General features: G+C 43.3%; 1 protein-coding gene across 1 annotated transcript; it reads left to right on the plus strand.

Annotated features, from left to right (window-relative positions):
• The first annotated feature begins 1,992 nt into the window (after positions 1 to 1,992).
• Positions 1,993 to 22,815, plus strand: LOC124151533 (solute carrier family 23 member 1-like). The gene is made up of 11 exons (XM_046524054.2): positions 1,993 to 2,313; positions 9,574 to 9,731; positions 12,954 to 13,048; positions 15,304 to 15,380; positions 16,999 to 17,180; positions 17,795 to 17,915; positions 18,172 to 18,322; positions 18,842 to 19,095; positions 19,769 to 20,042; positions 20,856 to 20,951; positions 21,979 to 22,815. The coding sequence occupies exons 1-11, from the start codon at positions 2,047 to 2,049 to the stop codon at positions 22,227 to 22,229; spliced, it is 1,926 nt and encodes a 641-aa protein (XP_046380010.2). The 5' UTR covers positions 1,993 to 2,046; the 3' UTR covers positions 22,230 to 22,815.
• Positions 22,816 to 24,522: the final 1,707 nt, after the last annotated feature.

A 24,522-nucleotide genomic window follows, 5' to 3' on the forward strand; every position in this document is an offset into this window, starting at 1 on the left:
ATCATGAGCATCGATCCACGCAATTGAGATACGATGACATGCATCAACCAAGTCAGCGAGGCTGACCACCCGATCCCGATAGTCGCCTCTTACGACAAGCATAGTCGCCTTTTACGGCAAGCATAGTCACCTTTTACGACAAGCATAGTCACCTTTTACGGCAAGCATGGATTGCTGAAGATCTATAACTGGAATATTGCTGCAATAAGTGCGGCGTCAAACAACAAACAAACAAACAAACAAACAAACATCAGAAACTGTGCTCTACATGTTCAACCATCAAGCTGTGTGGGTCAAGTAATGGGGAAAACCTTGTTTGTTTACAGTAGTAACCTCATACATTCTTGCTTAGTTCCGTACTGAGAGGAATATCTGGAGGGTGGGAGGTGTCATACAATTTTCAGGATAACACTTTTTACTGCTTCTGTGAGATCCTCAAAGATATAGGAACCTTCCTTGCATTTGGTCTGGGACTATGACTCTGAGTATGAAGGACATTTATCTAGACAACATATTTCTTTTACTCTTCCTATCAGGTATAAAATATTGATAATTATAGGATGACATAAGAAAAGTATCCGCACTATGTATTTTTTTTCAGTTATGCAAGTTTCTATTTGTATATCCATTCTGTCTATCTTCAATCTGTCTAGATATTAACAGAATGGCGTCCGCGGTGTACACGAAGACACAATCACGGGTCGGAGAGCTTCTAACTGTAACGCTCTGATTACTTTAGGTGTCAGTGCATGGGGTATGCTTGACCTTTGTTATGAGAGTTATGCGTTTTGGGTTACGTTGTTGACAGTCTAATCGCATTTTCGTTTGCAAATTTGATCAAACTGCGCTGACTATACTGACGTATAATATACCTGCCTGCGATGACTGCTCTGTGCAGGTTTCAGATGAGATCTGAATGAAAAATACATAAACAAATTCACATAGATATCCTCGATTATAGAGTTCATTATTTTATGCTAACTATTTATCAGCATATAACGGACGTACAATAAACTTGATAATCGAGGGTGCCTCATGTACTTTGACCCAGAACATGTTTTATTCGATTTAAATATTTGAAAGTAGTTCTTTAGCTTTATCGCGGCGCTCTATGCGATGTAGACGTGGGTAGTATGGCAACAAGTGGTCCACAGCCTGAGCACAGATCCACAGAGGGAAGAAGCGTACGTACACTGGTTCTACCATCACTGGCTATTTACTTGTCCCCAGCACAATTTAGTGGTCTTGGGCTTGCAGACCAGTGCAAATTTCGAAGTCTCTCTCTCTCTCTCTCTCTCTCTCTCTCTCTCTCTGTGTCTCTCTGTGTGTGTGTGTGTGTGTGTGTGGGGGGGGGGGGGGGGGAAGAAATAATCTACCCTCCTCACCCCCACCCACTCCCCCAGCCAATCCAACAAAGTATTTATTTTTTGAGCGCCATCAAACAATCTATTCATTGTCACTATGAACACAAATGTTTGACGTATTTGGGTATTTTTCACAAAGAAAAACTATTCATTTTTGTTCACCACTGCCAACTAAGTAACTATTCATTTGGGACATATTTCTAACTTTTCATTTAAAATAGTCTTTCGTTTCACTGGTGTCTCAGTATTGAAGAGTAAGTCAGTGTGCGTGCGTGCGTGCGTGCATGCGTGCATGCGTGAGTGAGTGAGTCAGTGCACGTTCATTTTTAAGTGGTAGTTACAAAATATGACGGTCTTTTCGGTGTACCTATTTTCATCACAAGCACAACCCATTTCTAACCTATCCCCAATTACGTACCGAAACCTTTGATAGCTAGGAAAGCATCCTTTACACATTCAGAAGCTTTTCAGAAATTGAGATGCTTGATTGCCAGCAACATGACAGCCTCAGGTCAAACCAATATCCAAAGTAAGCCTACCCAATAACCTTGAAACTGTGTCAATAACATCACAGGGATAACGACTATTTTTAGATTTTCAAAACTAGGTAAGCTAGACTGTGTCGCTAAAACGCATCCCGTATATTGTCAAGTTTGCATAGTGCTTCTATCTCGCTTGAACAATGTCTCGCTCCGACTTCACTCCCGGTATGGAGCATGTCAACGTCGCTTTTAGCGACAGCGAAGGGGATGTCACAACTCTGAAACAACGCCAGATCGACACCAACAAAAGCGATGTGTATGGAGTATGTTGTGCCTCGTCCGGACACGTCCCCACCCAGACCCCCGTGGGGGAGGAGGATGACAACGCCCATGTGAAGGCTTTGGGGCTGGAATACGGGGTGGATGATGTGCCCCCACCCCACTTGTGCCTTGTGTTCGGTCTACAGGTGAGTTTAAAACGATGCGAATAATTTGTTAGATAACAATTTTCTTGTTGTTTTTCTTTAATACATTGTTTAAGAAATACAGTTTTTCTCTACCCCCAATGTTTACTGTAAAGTGTCCTCGTGCTTTAACTGTAATAGTTCAAGGAAAAACTATTAAATATTACGCTACACTTGGGGTAGAGCAAATTTCATTACTTTTCTAGGATGCCGAATTTAAGACGTACCTTGTTTTGTTTTTTATTTGAAATCATTTTATTAATTAAAAACCCTCGAACAGAACCAGCTAATGGGCTGTTCCACCTAATTGCCTGCACCCTTATGTTAAGGGACAACCTATTTATTAATTTACTTTCAAACATAATAAGGCACCCATGACATAGGCGGTTAATGGTTAAATAAGCCAATAAGTAGGATTTAAAGTTAATATTTTATATAAATTTGGTTCGGTTTAATCACGGGACCAGACACGTTCCTCAAGTGCATTGTGCGGTCGAGCTCTCACTTCAACATAGCCGTTCTGTGTCACTGGTTACTGGGTTTCATTTAATGTGTCCAACGTCTTTAAGGGACAGTGGGGTAGCATTGTGGCTAAAGCGATCGCTCGTCACACCGAAGGCCCGGGTTCGATTCAACAATGTCAGACAGTATAATTTATGTACATGATAATTACAGCATTTCCATGTCTGTGTAGTTCTGTACAAAATAAATATCACAACACTCTCTGTGCAATGGGTGGAGGTCATTTATGGTGTCCCCCGCCGTGATATATTGCTGAAATATTGCTAAAAGCGGCGTAAAACCATACTCACTCACTAATGTTCGCAGACTGCAACAACTGCAAGATACGGATGCGAAGTATGGGGACTTGAAAACATCTCAACTCTAGAAGGTGTACATTTGCGTTTTCTAAAATATCTTTTATCATTAAGAAAATGCACCCAAATTTCATGGTACATGGGGAACTTGGGAGACTCCATCTGTCAAACATCGTCAAAATGAGAATGATTAGTTTTGGGGCAAAATTTCTTTCCGGGAAATCATCTAAATTGTCCTTTCTTGTATACAAGTTGTTGTTTAATGACGACCTATTTGGAAAATGTAAGCATAAATGGATTACATATATCAAACGAACTTTTGATGAACTTGGACTTAGCTACATTTGGTTTTCGCAAAGTTTCAAAAATCTCACATACCCAAACATCTAGTCCATGAAAAATTAAATGACATTAACCTGCAGTGTTGGACCAGTGCAAGGGATAAGTCTTCAAAAGGCATAATGTATATTATCATAAAAAAAGATTGCCTAAATTTAGAATATTATTTAAACGTACTGCAGGAAAACGCTTGGCGAGTCTTACTTAAGTTTAGAACTTGTAATCATAATCTATCTATTGAAACTGGGAGATGGAGAAATATGCCTGTAACCGAAAGGAAATGCCAACTTTGCAAATTATCTGACATAGGTGATGAATTCCAATATTTTGTTTATTTGTCAATCTTAAGAAAACGAAAGAAAACATTTTTTACACAGATTCTACTACGTCAAACCCAACATGCATAAAATGAATTTACATTTCAAAAATTCACGACTAGAAACATTGAGAAAACTGTTCAAATTCTGTAAAATCATCCTGTAATTGTTTAAACCTATCAAGATCTCCCTCTTTTTGAATGCACATATATTGCTACCCTAGTGAATCTGTATTAATATGCATGCATGCTCGGCCAAGTTGTTTTTGTATCTATTCTATATATGTATATGTATATGTATTATGTTGTTGAAATGATTTTGTACCTGTGATGCCGCTGACAGCGGTCTGAGTGTAAATAAAGTTCAGATCAGTTCAGTTACAAAACATGATTCTGTAACCGGCAATTGCAACGGACGAAAAGCGATGGCTTGGGGAGTGAACTGGCGGAGGAAAAGCAACAGCGGTGGTTATGTTTGACTGCAGGATGTTGCTGAATATCCAAGCCTGAGCAACAGGTGAAGGGTCTCAACGGGTCCAAAAATATGGACTCGAGTACCCGAGGGATAAGACTCGGCTCGTGCTCGAGTACCCGAGGGATAAGACTCGGCTCGTCCTCGAGTACCCGAGGGATAAGACTCGGCTCGTGCTCGAGTACCCGAGGGATAAGACTCGGCTCGTGCTCGAGTACCCGAGGGTTGAGACTCGGCTCGTGCTCGAGTACCCGAGGGATAAGACTCGGCTCGTGCTCGAGTACCCGAGGGATAAGGCTCGGCTCGTGCTCGAGTACCCGAGGGATAAGGCTCGGCTCGTGCTCGAGTACCCGAGGGTTAAGACTCGGCTTCGTGCTCGAGTACCCGCAATTATACATCTGTTCAATAAAATTGGCAATTATCCTGTCGTATGCAAAATGAAAAAGTCACAATAACATCGTAGATCACTGAGAAAACCAATTTGATCGCGTATCAAATATAATAAAATGAAATTTGTATGCTGATTCGCTGAAGCTTCATTGAAATAAGAATTGTTAATTGGGAATAGAAATCGTTTACATCTCAATGTAACACACGCCATGTTCGGGTGAAAAAAATATTGCACACGTGATCGTCACGAGATGTATGTTGCGATTGGTGATTGGTTGGATTTTGGCGGGATGGCTTCTTGGGTATACCTTATATGATACATAAAATCATTTGATGCCAGCGTCGATCGCGAAGGAAATTTTCAATAAATCACAAAATATAGATAATAAGTAAAAAGTAACATTTTCAATGTGATCACAAATTCACAAGTCAGTATTTACCTTTTTCTTAATTGAAAACAAAACATTGAAAGATTACTAGGCTTGTACATTTATAGTTGACTTCTTTAAGACGTATTCCCGACATTTGAAGAGATATATATTAGAATGAGATACAGTAACACAATGTTAATATTCAATAAAGTGATGTCCAGTTATAAATATCTTATGAAAATATTGAATTTATAATGATTAACGTTACGACGCTTATTTAGAATGAATTGGTCTACTGCTTGCGACAGTTTAATAGTTTCGTAAAACATCCCTTTTAAACAAGAAATAAAGTACTTTTTTAAACCAGGAAATATCCTTATGAAATGGTTGTAAATAAGTGTATTGTTTCGAAAAATAACTAAAAGAAAAGCTATTGACACTTTTATTTGATTTAATGGATTACTCATGAATAAGAAAGTTACATAAAGACACGTTTCTATTAACTTATTGAAAGTCGACCAAATTAGAGTTATCTCCCTTGGTCGAGTACTCGCGTCCTTCAAACCGGACTCGAGTCCCGCTAAACTCGGCCCGTGCCCGAGTACTCGTGTATGGGCGGCCATTCGGTCAAAAAATACAAATTTGAAAAAAAGGACAAAAGTACGCAATTAAGGTCAAATATTACGAATAAAGAACTAAATGTTACTACTAAAGGTCAAAATACAATATTAATAGTCAAATGTTACGAAAAAACGTCATTAGAAAGAAAGAACAATGTGTACGAAAGAACGTCAGTGAGCACGAAAGGACGTTTTCAATAAAGAACGTCAGTGAGCACGAAAGGGCGTTGACAATAAAGAACGCCAGATGGCGCTGCAATTTGTAAAACATTCCGAGTTTAATCGGCTTGTTCCGCCTTGTATATGATAACTGCATGCCGAGGTGCACAATGTATTACGTCATTCCTCGTGCACTCACCGTCTGACGTCACACATATATATACATGTATTTATAATGTATAATGTACACATTGTGTATAAACATGTTGCGTTAAGCTTTCTCACCGCGGGCCTTTTCATAAATACAGTATACTGTGTAATCCAACATCTGCCTAACATTGGTACATATATTTTGTATACAACCTTAAAAAAAACACTCACTTAACGCTAAACTAGGATTCATCTACAGTGATCCAATAACTGTTCATGCTTGGTGCAACACGAGGGTGCTATGATGCCGCGTTTTGTTTCTGACGCACATTTCCAACTGAAAAGTCAACGTTGTGCGAGAGTTTGTTTTATTTAACAGCTTTTCGGAAACTGTGTGCGAACAAAATGCTGCCTAATATCTGAACAACAAATATATATACCAAATGGACTGGTATGCATATGTATAACTTACACATTCGTTAGGAAAAATAGCTCGCCATAAAGAAAATCGAGTTTCATCTATGACGCAAGCGTTCGTTTTCAAACCATATTTATTTCGATTGTTTACATCCACATTTATATGTGTGACGTCAGACGGTGAGTGCACGAGGAATGCAGTTATCATATACACGGCGGAACAAGACGATTAAACTCGGAATGTTTTACAAATTTCAGCGCCATCTGGCGTTCTTTATTGAAAACGTCCTTTCGTGCTCACTGACGTTCTTTCGTACACATTGTTCTTTCTTTTCTTATGACGTTTTTTCGTAACATTTGACTATTAATATTGTATTTTGACCTTTAGTAGTAACATTTAGTTCTTTATTCGTAATATTTGACCTTAATTGCGTACTTTTGCCCTTTTTTTCAACTTTGTATTTTTTGACCGAATGGCCGCCCATACACGAGTACTCTTTGAAGCCCTAAACACGTGAACATGTTGTTGTGCAATTTGTGCTGCTCATTTGTGTGGCTTGGGACTTACGCAATTCATTCGCCTCTAGCAAGTATGCTCCACGTGTATCCTGTCGTCGAATATTAAAAATGAATGAGAGGTATTTCACTCTCCTTTATACTTAGATATCCTTGCGGTTAGGGGGCGGTCGGGTAGCCTAGGGGTTACAGCGTTCGCTCGTCACGCCGAAGATCCGGGTTCGATTCGCGACATGGGTACAATACGTGAAGCCCATTTCTGGTGTCCCCCGCCGTAATATTGCTGGAATATTGCTAAAAGCGGCGTAAAACCATACTCACTCACTCACTCCTTGCGGTTAGCCAGGTACCTCTGCTACAGCCCAACGAGATGTAACGATTACACGATGTCTTCACAAATTGTTTATCATATATTTCAGTTTTGAAAAAGCTACACATTTAGATAAACATATGTCATGAAACAGAAGAAAAAATCATCAAAAGTGAAACTATTTGCATTCTCGTATTTATCATTTGTTAACAATGCAGGCATGGAACCCATTCGAATAGCTGGTGATACGTCACTTTAATGTCCACATACATGTGCATATTGTTATATCACCGCTGTCGCGGTTGTTTTGTTTGTTTGGTTGTTTGTTGTTTCCAGCTATATGACAGCGGTCTGTAAATAATCGCATCTGGACCAGCCAATCCTGTGATTGACATCATGAGCATCGATCCAATTGGGATACGATGACATGCATCACCCAAATCAGCGAGGCTGACCACCCGATCCCGATAGTCGCCTGTTACGACAAGCATAGCCGCCTTTTAGGGCAAGCATGGACTGTTGAAGACCTATTCTACCCCGGATCTTTACGGGTCGCGGTTGTAGTATGGTGTATTTATGATTAAACAAAACAACCTGCAAATAAATCCATTAGGACGGGCTACTACGATTTCAGTATCAGGACTGTTGTTCACATACATGAAAAAGACTGGTCACGTGAAATGTACATAAACCTGTGGTGTATAAGTCATCACTGAGCCTGAGTATTGAGATATTTATGCTCTGTCATTCCCCAACATTTGAAAGTAGTTCTCTATTTATATAGAGTATTTCTTAACTAGCTGTTGAAAGCCGTTGTTATGACAACGCCTGTGTACATCTAAAGCCTTAAAAGATACGCTACCTTTAAATAGAATAACACTGCCTTATATTTACATTAAGTAAGCAGACTGTTGAAGAGTAGAAACATTTAATGTAAACCGTGCCCTGTAGTTCATTTGCACTGAAAGAACTTAGTTTTTCTGTCTATTTTAAGAACGGGGCAATAAAAATTTGCTTTAATACATTTGCTTGGAGTGAAGGAAGAGTCTTCGTAAACATCCCAGCTGAAGCGGAAAATATGATGTTTGTTTTGTTTGTTTGTTGTTTAACGCCGCACTCAACAATATTCCAGTTATATGACGGCGGCCTGTAAGTAATCTAGTTTGGGCCAGAGAATCCAGTGATCGATATTGTAAACAACGATCCACGCCATCGGGATACGATGCCACACCATCAACCGGGTCACCGAGCTTGACACCGATCAGTTTGGTCGCCTCTTCTCACAGTATAGGTTGCTGGGGACCTATTCCAACTCGGAATCCCCATGCCGTGGGAAAACTATAAGCTGAACACATTTGCATGCTGTTGATAGTGCTTAATATATTCTTACAGAGAAATATTTGTTTAATTTTCTTAAGTTGTGCGAATTGAGGATCTGTTTCTGATACCGTATTTCCTCTGATAAACCCATCTTCCTTAGGCAAGAGAGTTAACTGACTTTGAAAGTCCAGTTTCCACCCTTGCCGAACTAGGCTGGAATTCCTGGGCTCGATCGTAGCGCCACCAGTTGCTATTACGAGTTATGTCCTTGCTATGCCTCTCCTATTGACCAATCAGATTCAACCTCTCGTATCACTTGCATTTGTTTCAAACAGAACGGTGGCGCCCAGTCAAAGACGATCTGATCGATAATCAAGATCTATATTGTGATAAAACGAGTCTTACATCGCGAAGTGCATCAAATCACGTGAGCACCTTGATTAAAAACATGAAAAGATTTAGTAAATATCTGTTGACAACGAGTTAGCGGTGCACACGCTTTGCAAATCCTGCAGTCGGCCGAAATCTGCATGACACTCTACGAACCGGATTTCGATTTCGGTGCGCGATTTTGATTAGACTATGCATAGACTCGTTGGTCCAGCCAAATTGTAACTCCATAATACCAGCCTAGTTCGGCAAGGGTGGAAACTGGACTTTCATAGTCAGTTAACTCACGTGCCTCGGGAAGATGGATAAACCTTAAGAGAAAATGAGTTCTTGTCTTGTGGTTACTCTGGGTATCGTCAGTAAAATAGACATGTTGAAGAATCTTAATATCAGGGTGCATTTCAGAATCCTAAATTTTGATTGTGGGTTCGAATTTCATTTACAATTGAATATGATTCTCGGTTTGTCAGCATCATACCCTTGCCCCTGGGTTTTACCACAGTTGGAAACATCTCAGACCTGCATCACTTCGGTTTTTTCTCCCACATCAAGTTGGCACGCCGTGATATAATTGAACCACTGGTCAAAGCGGCGTCAAACCCAACTCACTCAAAGCGGCGTTTAGCCAATCCTCTCGCAAAAGTGCATCCAAATAAATATTTTTTTGTTCCACAGCAAGTGCTACTGAGCATCAGTTCCACCATCTCCATCCCCCTCGTGGTGTCCGGCAACATCTGCGCCGGCGACATGGAGCTGGTCAAGTCGGAGATCATGTCCACCTTCCTCGTGATGTGTGGCACGTGTACCATCCTGCAGTGTGTCATCGGTGTGAGGTGAGGGCGTGTGTACCATCCTGCAGTGTTTGGTCGGTGTGAGGTGAGGGCGTATGTACCATCCTGCAGTGTGACATCGGTGTGAGGTGAGGGCGTGTGTACATCCTGCAGTGTGTCGGTGTGAGGTGAGGGCGTGTGTACCATCCTGCAGTGTGTGGTCGGTGTGAGGCGAGGGCGTGTGTACATCATGCAGTGTGTGGTCGGTGTGAGGTGAGGGCGTGTGTACATCATGCAGTGTGTGGTCGGTGTGAGGTGAGGGCGTGTGTACCATCCTGCAGTGTGTCATCGGTGTGAGGTGAGGGCGTGTGTACTATCCTGCAGTGTGTGGTCGGTTTAAGGTGAGGGCGTGTGTACCATCCTGCAGTGTGTGGTCGGTGTGAGGTGGAGGCGTGTGTATCATCCTGCAGTGTGTGGTCGGTGTGAGGTGAGGGCGTGTGTACCATCCTGCAGTATGTGGTCGGTGCGAGGCGAGGGCGTGTGTACCATCCTGCAGTGTGTCGGTATGAGGTGAGGGCGTGTGTACCATCCTGCAGTGTGTCATCGGTGTGAGGTGAGGGCGTGTGTACCATCCTGCAGTGTGTGGTCGGTGTGAGGTGAGGGCGTGTGTACCATCCTGCAGTATGTGGTCGGTGCGAGGCGAGGGCGTGTGTACCATCCTGCAGTGTGTCGGTATGAGGTGAGGGCGTGTGTACCATCCTGCAGTGTGTCATCGGTGTGAGGTGAGGGCGTGTGTACCATCCTGCAGTGTGTGGTCGGTGTGAGGTGAGGGCGTGTGTACCATCCTGCAGTATGTGGTCGGTGCGAGGCGAGGGCGTGTGTACCATCCTGCAGTGTTTGGTCGGTGTGAGGTGAGGGCGTGTGTACCATCCTGCAGTGTGTCATCGGTGTGAGGTGAGGGCGTGTGTACCATCCTGCAGTATGTGGTCGGTGTGAGGTGAGGGCGTGTGTACCATCCTTCAGTGTGTGGTCGGTGTGAGGTGAGGGCGTGTGTACCATCCTGCAGTATGTGGTCGGTGTGAGGTAAGGGCATGTGTACCATCCTGCAAGGCTTGGTCGGTGTGAGGTGAGGGCGTGTGTACCATCCTGCAGTGTGTGGTCGGTGTGAGGTGAGGGCGTGTGTACAATCCTTCAGTGTGTCATCGGTGTGAGGTGAGGGCGTGTGTACCATCCTGCAGTATGTGGTCGGTGTGAGGTGATGGCGTGTGTACCATCCTGCAGTGTGTAGTCGGTGTGAGGTGTGGGCGTGTGTACCATCCTGCAGTGTTTGGTCGGTGTGAGGTGAGGGCGTGTGTACATCCTGCAGTGTGTCATCGGTGTGAGGTGAGGGCGTGTGTACCATCCTGCAGTGTGTCGTCGGTGTGAGGTGAGGGCGTGTGTACCATCCTGCAGTATTTAGTCGGTGTGAGGTGAGGGCGTGTGTACCATCCTGCAGTGTGTCGTCGGTGTGAGGTGAGGGCGTGTGTACCATCCTGCAGTATGTGGTCGGTGTGAGGTGAGGGCGTGTGTACCATCCTGCAGTATTTAGTCGGTGTGAGGTGAGGGCGTGTGTACCAACCTGCAGTATGTGGTCCGTGTGAGGTGAGGGCGTGTGTACTATCCTGCAGTGTGTGGTCGGTGTGAGGTGAGGGCGTGTGTACATCCTGCAGTGTGTCATCGGTGTGAGGTGAGGGCGTGTGTACCATCCTGCAGTGTGTGGTCGGTGTGAGGTGAGGGCGTGTGTACCATCCTTCAGTGTGTGGTCGGTGTGAGGTGGAGGCGTGTGTACCATCCTGCAGTGTGACGTAGGTGTGAGGTGAGGGCGTGTGTACCATCCTTCAGTATGTGGTCGGTGTGAGGTGGGGGCGTGTGTACATCCTGCAGTGTGTCATCGGTGTGAGGTGAGGGCGTGTGTACCATCTCGCAGTATGTGGTCGGTGTGAGGTGAGGGCGGGTGTACAATCCTTCAGTGTGACGTCAGTGTGAGGTGAGGGCGTGTGTACCATCCTGCTGTATGTGGTCGGTGTGAGGTGATGGCGTGTGTACCATCCTTCAGTATGTGGTCGGTGTGAGGTGGGGGCGTGTGTACATCCTGCAGTGTGTCATCGGTGTGAGGTGAGGGCGTGTGTACCATCTCGCAGTATGTGGTCGGTGTGAGGTGAGGGCGGGTGTACAATCCTTCAGTGTGACGTCAGTGTGAGGTGAGGGCGTGTGTACTATCCTGCTGTATGTGGTCGGTGTGAGGTGAGGGCGTGTGTACCATCCTTCAGTGTGTGGTCGGTGTGAGGTGATGGCGTGTGTACATCCTGCAGTGTGTCATCGGTGTGAGGTGAGGGCGTGTGTACCATCCTGCAGTGTGTGGTCGGTGTGAGGTGAGAGCGTGTGTACATCCTGCAGTGTGTCATCGGTGTGAGGTGAGGGCGTGTGTACCATCCTGCAGTGTGTCGTCTTTGTGAGGTGAGGGCGTGTGTACCATCCTGCAGTATTTAGTCGGTGTGAGGTGGCGTGTGTACATCCTGCGTGTGTCATCGGTGTGAGGTGAGGGCGTGTGTACCATCTCGCAGTATGTGGTCGGTGTGAGGTGAGGGCGGGTGTACAATCCTTCAGTGTGACGTCAGTGTGAGGTGAGGGCGTGTGTACTATCCTGCTGTATGTGGTCGGTGTGAGGTGAGGGCGTGTGTACCATCCTTCAGTGTGTGGTCGGTGTGAGGTGATGGCGTGTGTACATCCTGCAGTGTGTCATCGGTGTGAGGTGAGGGCGTGTGTACCATCCTGCAGTGTGTGGTCGGTGTGAGGTGAGAGCGTGTGTACATCCTGCAGTGTGTCATCGGTGTGAGGTGAGGGCGTGTGTACCATCCTGCAGTGTGTCGTCTTTGTGAGGTGAGGGCGTGTGTACCATCCTGCAGTGTGTCGTCGGTGTGAGGTGAGGGCGTGTGTACCATCTTGCAGTGTGTCGTCGGTGTGAGGTGAGGGCGTGTGTGCCATCCTGCAGTGTGTCATCGGTGTGAGGTGAGGGCGTGTGTACAATCCTTCAGTGTGTCATCGGTGTGAGGTGAGGGCGTGTGTACCATCCTGCATTATGTGGTCGGTGTGAGGTGAGGGCGTGTGTACAATCCCTCAGCGTGACGTAGGTGTGAGGTGAGGGCGTGTGTACTATTCTGCAGTGTGTGGTCGATGTGTTTATACAGATTTTGAGTGACACTCTGACAGTGGGCGTCGTGATTTAACCTCATTCATTATTTCTAGACTTCCAATAATTCAAGGAGGATGTCACAAATTCCTGCCCGCTATTGCTGCTCTCATGGCCCTTGAACGATGGCAGTGCCCGGATCTAGGGACAGGTAACTTCATCATTTTACTGATCGTTATCCAAGCTTGAATTCCTTTGTGAGACATACCTAATATAGAAGCATCTCAGCTTCTTCTTAAAAAATATCTTCATTGTACATTACAATAGCTAACCAGCTATATATAAATACATTTTTGAGTCCTAATAAATATTATCTGAGCCTCAGTATTCAATTTGTATAACACTTACATTTCCTTTTCAAAGTTACGAATTCGAAATTCGAAATTCGACCCCTACCCATCTTTGATTATCTAGTATACTTCATCTCCATTCTATGATGGCTTCTGTCCTGAAACCCTTCCACAAGAGTTCCGTTTTGATCCCGATAAAAATGACACAGTTAAAATAAGCCATCCTATCACATGTCCCTCACAAGCGAGATAAATTCTGTCCTGAGCTAAAGATAGGAGAGATGGTGATGCCGACGTCACTTCCAAAACGAGGGGGCACGGTAGTCCCAGTCGTCTGGGGCGTCGCGATCAGCTGTGTAGAGTTGCGTCCCTTGGGCACGCCAGAAACCTATGATTCTGTGTTCGAATCCCGGTTCGCCCCGATTATGTTTCTAGGTTTGTCAGCACCATACCCGTGCTCGTGGGTTTCACCGAAGTGGTAAACGTCTTTCCTCCCTCACTCCAAAACGAACGAATGGTGGCGAATGTGCCCAGGTTATGTTTTATATTAGAATGGAGGTATAATACCCTGTCTCGCCCAGGGTGACCCACACCAGACCCGAGACCTTTAAAGAGTCCTGAATCATCCCTGAAGTATGTCGTCTTTTCGTCCTCTTCAGTGCTGATCCAGGTTGTATAAGCACGGACAAAGGTGGATGACCTTTATATTAGCATCATTAGGCTCTTTGTACCATTTTTGTCATGGCCGTTCACGTCTTCGAATGTAAAGGTCAAATGAGGTGCGTGATGACTCAGCAACCTTGTCAGCAATGAACCGAGGCGTATGCTGACCATTAAACACCGAAATCCAAGTATACAGCTTTTAACCCTCGTCAATAGAGCGTGACACCAAAGTGGCATTGCCCTAGGCTACTGGCGACCTATTTCTTAACGCCACAGAACACTTATATTAACACTTTATGCCAATAAGGTGTTTATATGTTTTATGTATATTTAAGTATTTTGTAATGAAAAACTTTATGATCAGAAAATATAAAACTGATATTAGACTCGAGTAAAATAACACTTTATGCCAATACTTTCAATCTGCTTGAATGGCAAATAGTTACCACACTCTATTGGTCAATAAGAAAATACATTATGAATAGAACAGTGGACTTTTCATATCAAATAACATGTTTTATCACATCGAGGCTTCATAAAGTGGACAGTTTCAATATCAACTTGTCAGGTCACTTGATGATAGAAGTATGTTATTTGACAAGAATAACAAGATAGCCTCTATATACCAAGACATTCCTTAGTCTCATGTTGGACAGACAGACAGACACACACACACACACACACACACGTACGCACGCACGCACGCACGCACGCACGCACGCACGCACGCACGCACGCACACACACACATCCAGACACAGACAGACAGGCGGACGGACGGACAGACAGACAACTGTAAACATGAAAGAATTTTGAGAATCGGCAATGTAGAATATAATAAGCCGCCCCCATATTTAAAGGGGGGATCATTTTCGGGCAATTTCCAATCTCGACCATTTTAGCTCGTCCATCAAAAACAACCTTATTCGTCTATAAACTCCTATTTAATCATGTATGGTCATCTATTTATGAGTGAGTGAGTGAGTGAGTGAGTGAGTATGTTTTACGCCGCTTTTAGCAATATTCCAGCAATATCACGGCGGGGGACACCAGAAATGGGCTTCACACATTGTACCCATGTCGGGAATCGAACCCGGGTCTTCGGCGTGACGAGCGGACGCTTTAACCACTAGGCTACCCGACCGCCCCCATCTATTTATGAACCCCTCGTTCAATGTTTCTGTTTGATACTAGACATGGTAACTGACCTCCTGTCACTGAAACACACTTCCCCTTAATATATAAGGTGTCCCTACTACCACAATGGGGACATGTATACACATACCCCTGAGAACCTGTTCTGAAAAACACAAGATTTATTTTCATCACGCAGTACTGGTATACGCAAAATATGATTTTAATTTTAATTTTCTGACATACTGTATCAATTGTGTGTGGAACTGAAAATAATAATTGCTTGCTCCTATTCTTCATTCTGTCCTTAAAATTACCAGATGGGCAAGTATTGAACGATGATGGATCCAACTCGTCGCTGACTAGAACTGATGTTTGGCAAATGCGAATGCGAGAGGTAAAGGTCGCTTCATGGATAAATCAATCAGAAACAAACGTTGTAGTTAACGCCACTGAGCGATATATATTGTTTGATACTCCTGTCTGCACCAGACAATCCAGTGATTAATGGTATGATCAACGATCCACGCCGTCGAGGTACGATGATATACGAAATACGCTACAGTCGGAAAGCTCCTATATCAGTCAGTCGGACATGGAGTCTGTTTTTCAATATTTTGATATTTCACTTACTTTTATCATAACCTTTTGCAAATTAACACAATTTGTCATACAAATATCTGATAAATCATGTATAAAAAAACAACCGAAAACATGGAAAATGTACTTTCAAGTAGTTATTGAATCGCTGAAATGTGAAGCGAAAATGTCAAAAACAAAAACGAACATGTCAAAAACAAAAGCGAAAATGTCAACAATTTAAATGAAAATACAGAAAACTATTGTCACCGCGGTGGAAATAGTTTTCTGTATTTTCATTTTAGTTTTTGACATTTTCGTTTTTGTTTTTGACATTTTCATTTTAGTTTTTGACATTTTCGTTTTTGTTATTGACATTTTCATTTTAGTTTTTGACATTTTCGCTTAACTTTTCACCGATTCAATATCTTCTTTATACATAATTTTTCACATATTTGTATGACAAACCGTGTTAATTTGCAAAAGGTTACGATAACAGCAGGTGAAATATCAAAATATTGAAAAAACAGACTCCATGTCCCTTATGGGCCACCGTAGATACTCCACGAAATCACAGAGCCTGTCCACCACAGAACATTATCATAAGCTCTGGGAATAGTATGTTGTAACATACCGTTCAGTAAAGTAGTGACAACGTTGCATTACAACCACCAGTATCAATAACAGTTATATTTATTTTCGTAAACAAGAGGGGGCACGGTTGGCCCAGTTGTCTAAGGCGCCGCGATTCGCTGTACAGAGTTGCGTCCCTTGGGCACGCCAGAAACCTATGGTTGTGGGTTCGAATCCCGGTTCGCCCCGATTATGTTTCTAGGTTTGTCAGCACCATACCCGTCCTCGTGGGTTTCACCGAAGTGGTAAACGTCTGAGACTTGCATCACTTCGGGCTTTCCTCCCTCATTAAAGCTGAAACGCCGTGATATAACTGGAATAGTGTTAAAAGCGGCGTTAAACACAACTCACTCACTCACTCGTAAACAAGAAACTATTGTAAGATCATTATTTACATTGAAATCCAGTCCTGGGTATGAAATTATACTTAACAAACCTGAAACATTTTTAAACGAAAAAAATGAATAATACAAATCTGATATGAAAAACAGAGGTCAACAACAAGTCATGTTTTTCTAACGTTGCCACAATAAAAAAAGAAACGTTGTTTGTTTGCTGGGACCCGCCGCTTCGCTATTTAAGTGCAATCAACATGACCACCCGGTCCATTAAGTCCTCTTACGACGTTGCAACGTTGGCTGCTGATGGCCAATTCTACCCCGGAATCTCCACGGGTGGAGGCTGTATGTAGTCCATTTACTGTTACTTGAAGAACGAGATACTATTCAGACACCACGCCCCCTCTCATCATGATTCTTTCCTGTTGTGATGCCAGTTTTCCGTGTATTTTTTTTCACATACAGATTCAGGGCGGTATTATGCTTGCCTCACTCGTGCAAGTTTTCGTTGGCTGCACGGGGTTCCTAGGGATTTTGCTACAGTTCCTTGGACCAATCACAATCGTCCCTACCATTAGTCTCGTCGGGCTGTCTCTGACTGGTGTTGCTCTGAACTTCTGCCAGAAACACTGGGGGATAACGGCATTGTAAGTAATTGCGAAGGTGTTTTTTTCTGTAAATTGTTTTTGAGAGGAAGGGATGTAATACAATAACGCACCATAATTATTATTTAGTACAGTAAAATACGTTTATAACGGTGGTCCATTTGAGTTCGTTTTAACCGTAGTTTACAATAATTGTAACATTCTATTTGGTTCAGTTGCACCTACCACTACTAAAGAAAATATATGAATTTAAGAAATGCATTATTTTTAGTTGAAGGTCGAATATATACACCTGAAAAAAACCCAGTTAAGCACAGCTTGTTATATATATTATATATTTTCCAACAAAATAGCCATTGCCAAGAACGGGTGGTGCTGATACTATTTCCAGATGTTTAGTTCGCTGTGTAGACTTAGTGAATGTGAGTAACGTGGAGTTTCAATTAACTGATTATTATGTTGTAAAAATCTTCCTTTATGAATGAGTGTTAAACATGCTTTGTATATATTATTCATTTATTCTATTTTTCCACATAAACGGTGACTGGATTGAGTCAGTTGTATGTGGATATACAGGCGGGAATATAATAGGTCTATATAATGTCCCATAGAAGGTGTTTTGTTTTTATTTGATGTAAGTTGTATTATTTCCACAGAACAGTAGGCCTAGTTTTCCTCTTCGCCCTCTACATGAGGAACATCCGGGTCCCGTTTCCAGCCTACACACGTGTCAAGGGATGTCACATGACCAGATACCCCATATTCAAACTCTTGCCAGTAAGTACTAACCAGTGTTCATTGCTGTTTACTATTAGTTTTTGACACATTAAAGGACTATTTACTGCGGATTCATACTTCTTATCAGTGTCATTGTTTTCAATTTCGAAATGAAGCTTATACTTTGGTAAAATGCATTGTATAAAGCTGTTTTTGAATGCAGCAGATAATGTCACCGTGCACCGATGTCGTGGATTATTGGTCACTCTGTCGACAACCGGTTCGTCCATACTGCATTATATTGTCCACTTTGCAGGTATTTCTAGCAGTGGTGATAGCTTGGTCATTCTGCGCCATACTCACCGTAACCAACGTCTTCCCGACGGAGGGAGATGCCAGATTTGCCAGAACGGACGTAAAGCTATCCGTGGTGGACAGTGCAAACTGGCTGTTTTTCCCATATCCAGGTACAAATATAGGTATAGACATACGCGGATCCGGTATCTGTTTGTGCGTGTGCTCGTGACCCCTTATTGATGGACATACGCAAATTGTTTCCGGATTAAGTGCCAGTAGTTTGTAGAAATATCATCCTCATTAAAATCAAATCTTAGTCCTCGATACCACTAAACAAAGATCTGAAGACATCGCATTAGGGGTCACGTCAGAACGACCTTTCATCCGACCAATCAGTGCGTCGCTTACCTGATCATGAAAGTGACAGTCGGAATGTGATTTCTAATCATGCAACCTCCAAAACTTAATATGGGGTATTCCGAATGAGAGTTACGGGCTTAACGACTGAATCCATACAATCTAGATCATCTATCTAGCCGTTCCAGAATGTTCTTTTGTTCAGGTTTCAAATTTTTAATCGAGAATTTGTCAAAATATGTTTCGCAGCGTAGTCGCCAGAAAGCGACCATTTTATTGCTGCACCCGAAAGAAAATCCCAGCTCCAATCCCAAACTGTTTGTCTCTTCCAGGGCAATGGGGTTTGCCTACAATAACAATTGCAAGCTTCATGGCGATGTTGGCAGCCACCATCACCTCCATCATTGAGTCTGTTGGTGATTACTACGCATGCGCACGAATCTCGGGTGCAGCACAACCGCCTGCGCATGCGATTAACCGCGGTATTGCAATCGAAGGATTTGGAAGTCTTATTTCCGGTGCAGTTGGATCAGGCGGCGCAACGACATCCTATAGCCAGAATGTTGGGGCTATAGGGTTTACAAAGGTTGGTAGTCGAATTATTACATGCAACTTTGAATATATAATCAGTAGTGCCAAGAAAAAAAGATATCCAACCAAGGGAAAGTGACAGTGTTTTCTAATCATGCAACCTCGAAAAGTTTAACACAGGGTATTCCGAACGACAGTTACCGGCGTCACGGCTAAATCAGTCAAAATTATCAGAAAACATACAACCTTGTGGATACCAATTTCTGGTTTATTGCATTGGGCGAAGTCGGATGTAAGTGCTATCACTGACTTCGCCAATGTAAGAATTTCCAAAAGAAATTACATCCGACAAATTTCAAGGTGTCAATAATTAGCACCAACGACATGGAATAAACAGTCTCGATTATATGGCGAAACAGATTCCATTGGGATCAAAAGGTAAAATACTGATGAAAATTATATGAATGGATCACTGAAAATCAGTGATGACACCAGGCGTTCGCAAAAAGGGTATGCACTACTGGACACCCCATACCTAATCAGGGGCGGTCGGGTAGCCTATTGGTTGAAGCGTTCGCTCGTCACGCCGAAGACCCGGGTTCGATTCCCGACATGAGTACAATGTGTGAAGCCCATTTCTGGTGTCCCCCGCCGTGACATTGCTGGAATATTGCTAACAGCGGCGTTAAACCATACTCACTCACCATACCTAATCATGATTATTGTAGGTTGCTAGCAGGGCAGCATTTATCACAGCGGGAGTCATCTTCCTCTTTTCGGGACTGATTGGCAAGGTTGGGGCGGTGCTGACGATGATGCCGGACCCAGTCCTCGGAGGAATCGTTGTCATTAGTTTCGGCATGGTGACGGCAGTTGGCTTGTCAACGTTGTCCTATATTGACCTGTCATCTGGGCGCAATCTGTGCATCATCGGATCGTCTTTACTTATTGGCTTGATGGTTCCCCAGTACTTCAGTAAAAACCCACAAGCTATAAACACAGGTAGGTGGGGCGCCTCGGCTCAGATGGGTCAGAGCGGGTCCAGTACTTCAACAGTTACCGACAGGCTATAAACACAGGTACTTCAACAGTAGTCTCGTGAAGATCCGGGTAGAGAGTAGGTCTTCAGCAACCCATGCTTGCCGTAACAGGCGACTATGCTTGTCGTAAGAGGCGACTAACGGGATCGGGTGGTCAGGCTCGCTAACTTGGTTGATGTATGTCATCGGATCCTAATTGCGTGGATCGATGCTCATGAAATCAATCACTGGATCGTCTGGTCCAGACTTTATTACAGACCGCTGTCATATAGCTGGAATATTGCTGAGTCTGACAACAAACAAACAAACAAGACTTCAACAGTAACCCACGGGCTGTAAAGAAACATACGTTTGGCGCCTTGGCTCTGCTGGGTTTGCCTCCAGTTGGACATAAACAGGCTGAACACTTCAACAGTATAACCCACGGGGTATAAACAGCTACAGGTGGTTCCTCATCCGTAAGCTATGGTTACATATATATGAAACGGGAAGTATATAGTGGCTGAGTGTCTAAGGCATACACTGTACATCCTAAACTTGGGAACAAAACAAATTTAGTTAAGATCCGATTCTTTTACTTCGATATACGATACCTCTCTAACAACCCTCAAGGAGGCTTCACTGTTATGAGGGAGTATATGAGATCTTCAATAGACTCCCTGTCTTTATTCATGGCATTTTGTCCTTTGTCGTTGTGGCTTGATGGGGTAGATAACCCTCGCGATCAGGGCGTGTCAACAGTATATCGTATCAAGTGTCCCCCTTTTTCAAACAGGGAACGAGGACTTGGATCAGGTTCTTACAGTTCTGCTGAGGACATCTATGTTTGTGGGTGGGATGCTCGCCTTCTTCCTGGACAACACTGTGCCTGGTGGGTCATAGAGATTGTGCAACAGATATGTAATCAGATTTATGTAACATACACTGCTAAAAATGTAGTATTTAAAGGATCTGTTCACTGATGCTCTGCTCAAGTATCGATCATAATTACTCTTGTAAATACAGTGACACCATGTTGAATCGGCCCCCATTTCTCTGGAATATTAAAGAGGACTTTGCTACCCGAGTGCAAAATCGGGTCTTCCGGAAGAGCTCGTTAAATCTCCAACATCATCAATGTTCCACGGTGTGGTGCCCATTTTTTGCCTTGTTCTGGAGATTGTCATTAATTTTATTATGTAACATTGATTCATTTTCTCTGGATAATAGGCAAGGTGAAATGGGGTTATTGCACTTATTAAGCGACGTACATGCACGTGTTGTGTGGCTGCTTTTACTAACCCGGACGTATGCCGGTTTGATAGTGATAGCTCACTGAGATGAGGTGAGGTGAGATGAGGTGAGGTGAGGTGAGGTGAAATGGGGTTTAACGTCGCACTTATACGATAATTACACTTATATAGCGACGTACATGCATGCATGCGTGCGTCTGTGGCTGCTTGTACTAGTCCGGACTGATGCCGATTGACAGGGCTAGCCATGCAACAGTTTAACACGAATACCCCACTCAGACACAGTATACTGACTCCTTGTTTAAGCCAGACAGGGTAACAACAAGTACCATATTTTAACGTCTTTTGGTATGACGCGACCTGGGATCGAACCCCGGCTCTACCACTAGACTACGGAGGCGGTCGCAACTCACTGAGATGCCATGCTGCAGTTAATAAGGTATACCCCCCTCAGAAACGTCATAAAATCTCCGAGCCGACCAATCCTTGTTTTATCTCTTTACTGCCGAACGCCGGGCAAGATGATAACAACTACCACCTTTTAACATTATGACGCGACCAGGGGGTGAACCGCCGACCTCTCCGGGCAGACCCTCTATCAACTTCGTCTCCGCGGTCATCGAAACATCGCATAACCATGACAAACCTGATTTTCACTTGTTGCAGGCACGGATGAGGAGAGGGGCATCCTACAATGGCGGAAACAAGCAGACCCCAGTTCTGCCAACGGCGATCACACCAGCATATACGATATTCCCATCATCACACCTCTGTTGAGGAAATGTCGATGTTCGCGTTACGTCCCCTTCTTGCCGACGTTTAACTTCCGAGTTGGCTCTCCTGTGAAGTACTTGATGAAGAAACTGCGGCGAAACAAAGGGCAGATGGCCGACACAAGACAAGATACGAAGTTATAATTTGCGATATCCATACGTATACTGTCGCCATTATTCCTGTAAACTCGAAAACAGACGACATACCTTATATTTTTGTTTGTTTGTTATAAATATGCAATTTATATGCTATCATATGCACGTATCAGTTTTAACAAATGTTTTCACAAATTTGGATCATTGTATTGTCTCCACGATCTAGTGCGTTGCCTTTCTCCATAATTAATTTGTTGTTTAACGACACACTCAGTAATAATACAGCTACATGGCTGCTTCCAGTAGATAATCGAGTCTGAACCAGTAAATCCAGTGATCGATATTGTGAGCAAAGATCCATGCCGTCGGGGTACGATGACACGCAATCAAACAAGTCATCGAACCAGACCATCCGATCCATTCGTCCGACCCTAACGACCAGCACAGCTTCCTAAACTTGTGGTATGTTTTCAACAATACGCTGGGGCACGGGCGGACCAGTTGTATAAGACGCCGCAATTCGCTGTGTAGAGTTGCGTCCCCTGGGATCGCCAGATTGTGGGTTCGAATCCCGGTTGCCCCGATTATGTTTGTAGGTTTGTAAGCACCATACCCGTACTAGTGGGGTTCACCAAAGTGGTAACGACTGAGACTTGCATCACTTCGGGCTTTCCGCCAATTTCATTAAAATCATATCTTAGTTCTTGCTACCGCTTAACAAAGATCTGAGGACACCCCATTGGGTCATGTCAGAACGACATTTAATCGCTTATCAGATCATGAAAGTGACAGTTGGAATGTGACGTTAGATCGTGCAATCTCGCAAAAACACACAGAGAGTATTCCGAACGACAGTTATGGGTTATATTTCTGTATTCATAAAATCTAGACCATCTATGGCCGTCCAGAATGTTCTATTGTTCAGTTTTTAATTCTTTAATCGAGTATATGTTCAAATATGTTTCGAAGCGTTATCATTGAAAGATAAAAAAAAATATCCCTATTAAATTTGCAGTAGAATATTACATTTTCAGTATTCTCGAGTCCAGCAGTGGTAAGTCCTCTTCAGTATGGAGGAGACCCGTGAAGATCCGGGGTAGAATAGGTCTTCAGCAACCCATGCTTGTCGTAAGAGGCGACGATGCTTGTCGAAAGAGTTTGGGTGGTTTGTTGTTTAACGCCGCACTCAGCAATTTTCAAGCTATGTGACGGCGGTCTGTAAATACTCGAGTCTGGACCAGACAATCCAGTGATTAATATCATGAGCATCGAGCCATACAATTGGGGCGACTAACGTTATCGGGTGGTCAGGCTCGCTGACTTGGTTGATGCATGTTATCTTATCCCAACTGCGTGGATCGATGCGCCTGAGATGTCTGGTCCAGACTCGATTATTTTCATACCGCCGTCACTTCGATGGAATATTGCTCAGTGCGGCGTTAAACAACAAAGAAACAAACAAAATATAGAGGAGCACTACATGCTTGAGAATGATGAAACTGTTTACGTTTTGTGGTCGAGATCCGGGGAGAATTTTGTGACACTGTTTTTATTGTGATATATGTGTTATAATCCTTAATCTGATTTGTCTAACTCATTATATAACTATATACATATATTATTTTTTATAAAAGAAGACGAGCATTTCACTATGCACATTAAATTTGAATATTAGTAATAAAATCCATCGACATACAAGCTGTTCTTGTGTACGTTTCTTACGCGCATATTTCTTTCTGGGAAATCGATGACTTGTCACTAAATATCAAAAAAGAGATTGGTGAAAAGGTACAGTTCATCTCTTGTTGCTCGGCAACCTTGTTCCCGACACATTATACATTGAATTATGTCGCGAGGGACAGACCTGAGGCGGGGTGTTTATCGTCGCAATGATTATCATATACTGAACAACAAAAGTTTCTGTGACATTGAATAAGATTTAATGCAAAGTTTAAAAAAAAAGTTTTTTACCAAATCTGAAACAATTTCGGTTTGCAACAGATGAAAGACTCCTGTAAGTGTTCAAATGGTTTAATTTGCCATACTGACTTCAGAAAATTGCGTGATTTCATTAAAAAACCATGAACATGCCAAAATATCAATTTACAAATCAATAGCATGAAACACATCTTCGTCTCATGGAATGGACCAGGCGTCGCACAAAGTCCTGTGGGATATCTGTCCGTGTCTGCTTGAGCATGTTTCGAAGTTCCTGGAGTGTCTGTGGAACACGTGGTTGACGTCGATGGCGCCGATCCATCTCATCCCTCATGTGCTCGATTGGTGAGAGATCAGGGGAGCGAGCCGGCCAGGGGATGACATTCATGTTGTTTTGTTGAAG

This window comes from Haliotis rufescens, unplaced genomic scaffold (assembly GCF_023055435.1).
Source record: "Haliotis rufescens isolate VD_foot unplaced genomic scaffold, xgHalRufe1.0.p SCAF_4, whole genome shotgun sequence".
NCBI lineage: Eukaryota > Metazoa > Mollusca > Gastropoda > Lepetellida > Haliotidae > Haliotis > Haliotis rufescens.

Excerpts from the sequence above, each read along its gene's own strand:
- LOC124151533 (XM_046524054.2), top strand. The coding sequence starts at position 2,047 with ATGTCTCGCTCCGACTTCACTCCCGGTATGGAGCATGTCAACGTCGCT. Across the intron at positions 18,323-18,841 it reads GCTGTTTTTCCCATATCCAG|GGCAATGGGGTTTGCCTACA; the intron begins GTACAAATATAG and ends TGTCTCTTCCAG. Across the intron at positions 19,096-19,768 it reads GGGCTATAGGGTTTACAAAG|GTTGCTAGCAGGGCAGCATT; the intron begins GTTGGTAGTCGA and ends TGATTATTGTAG.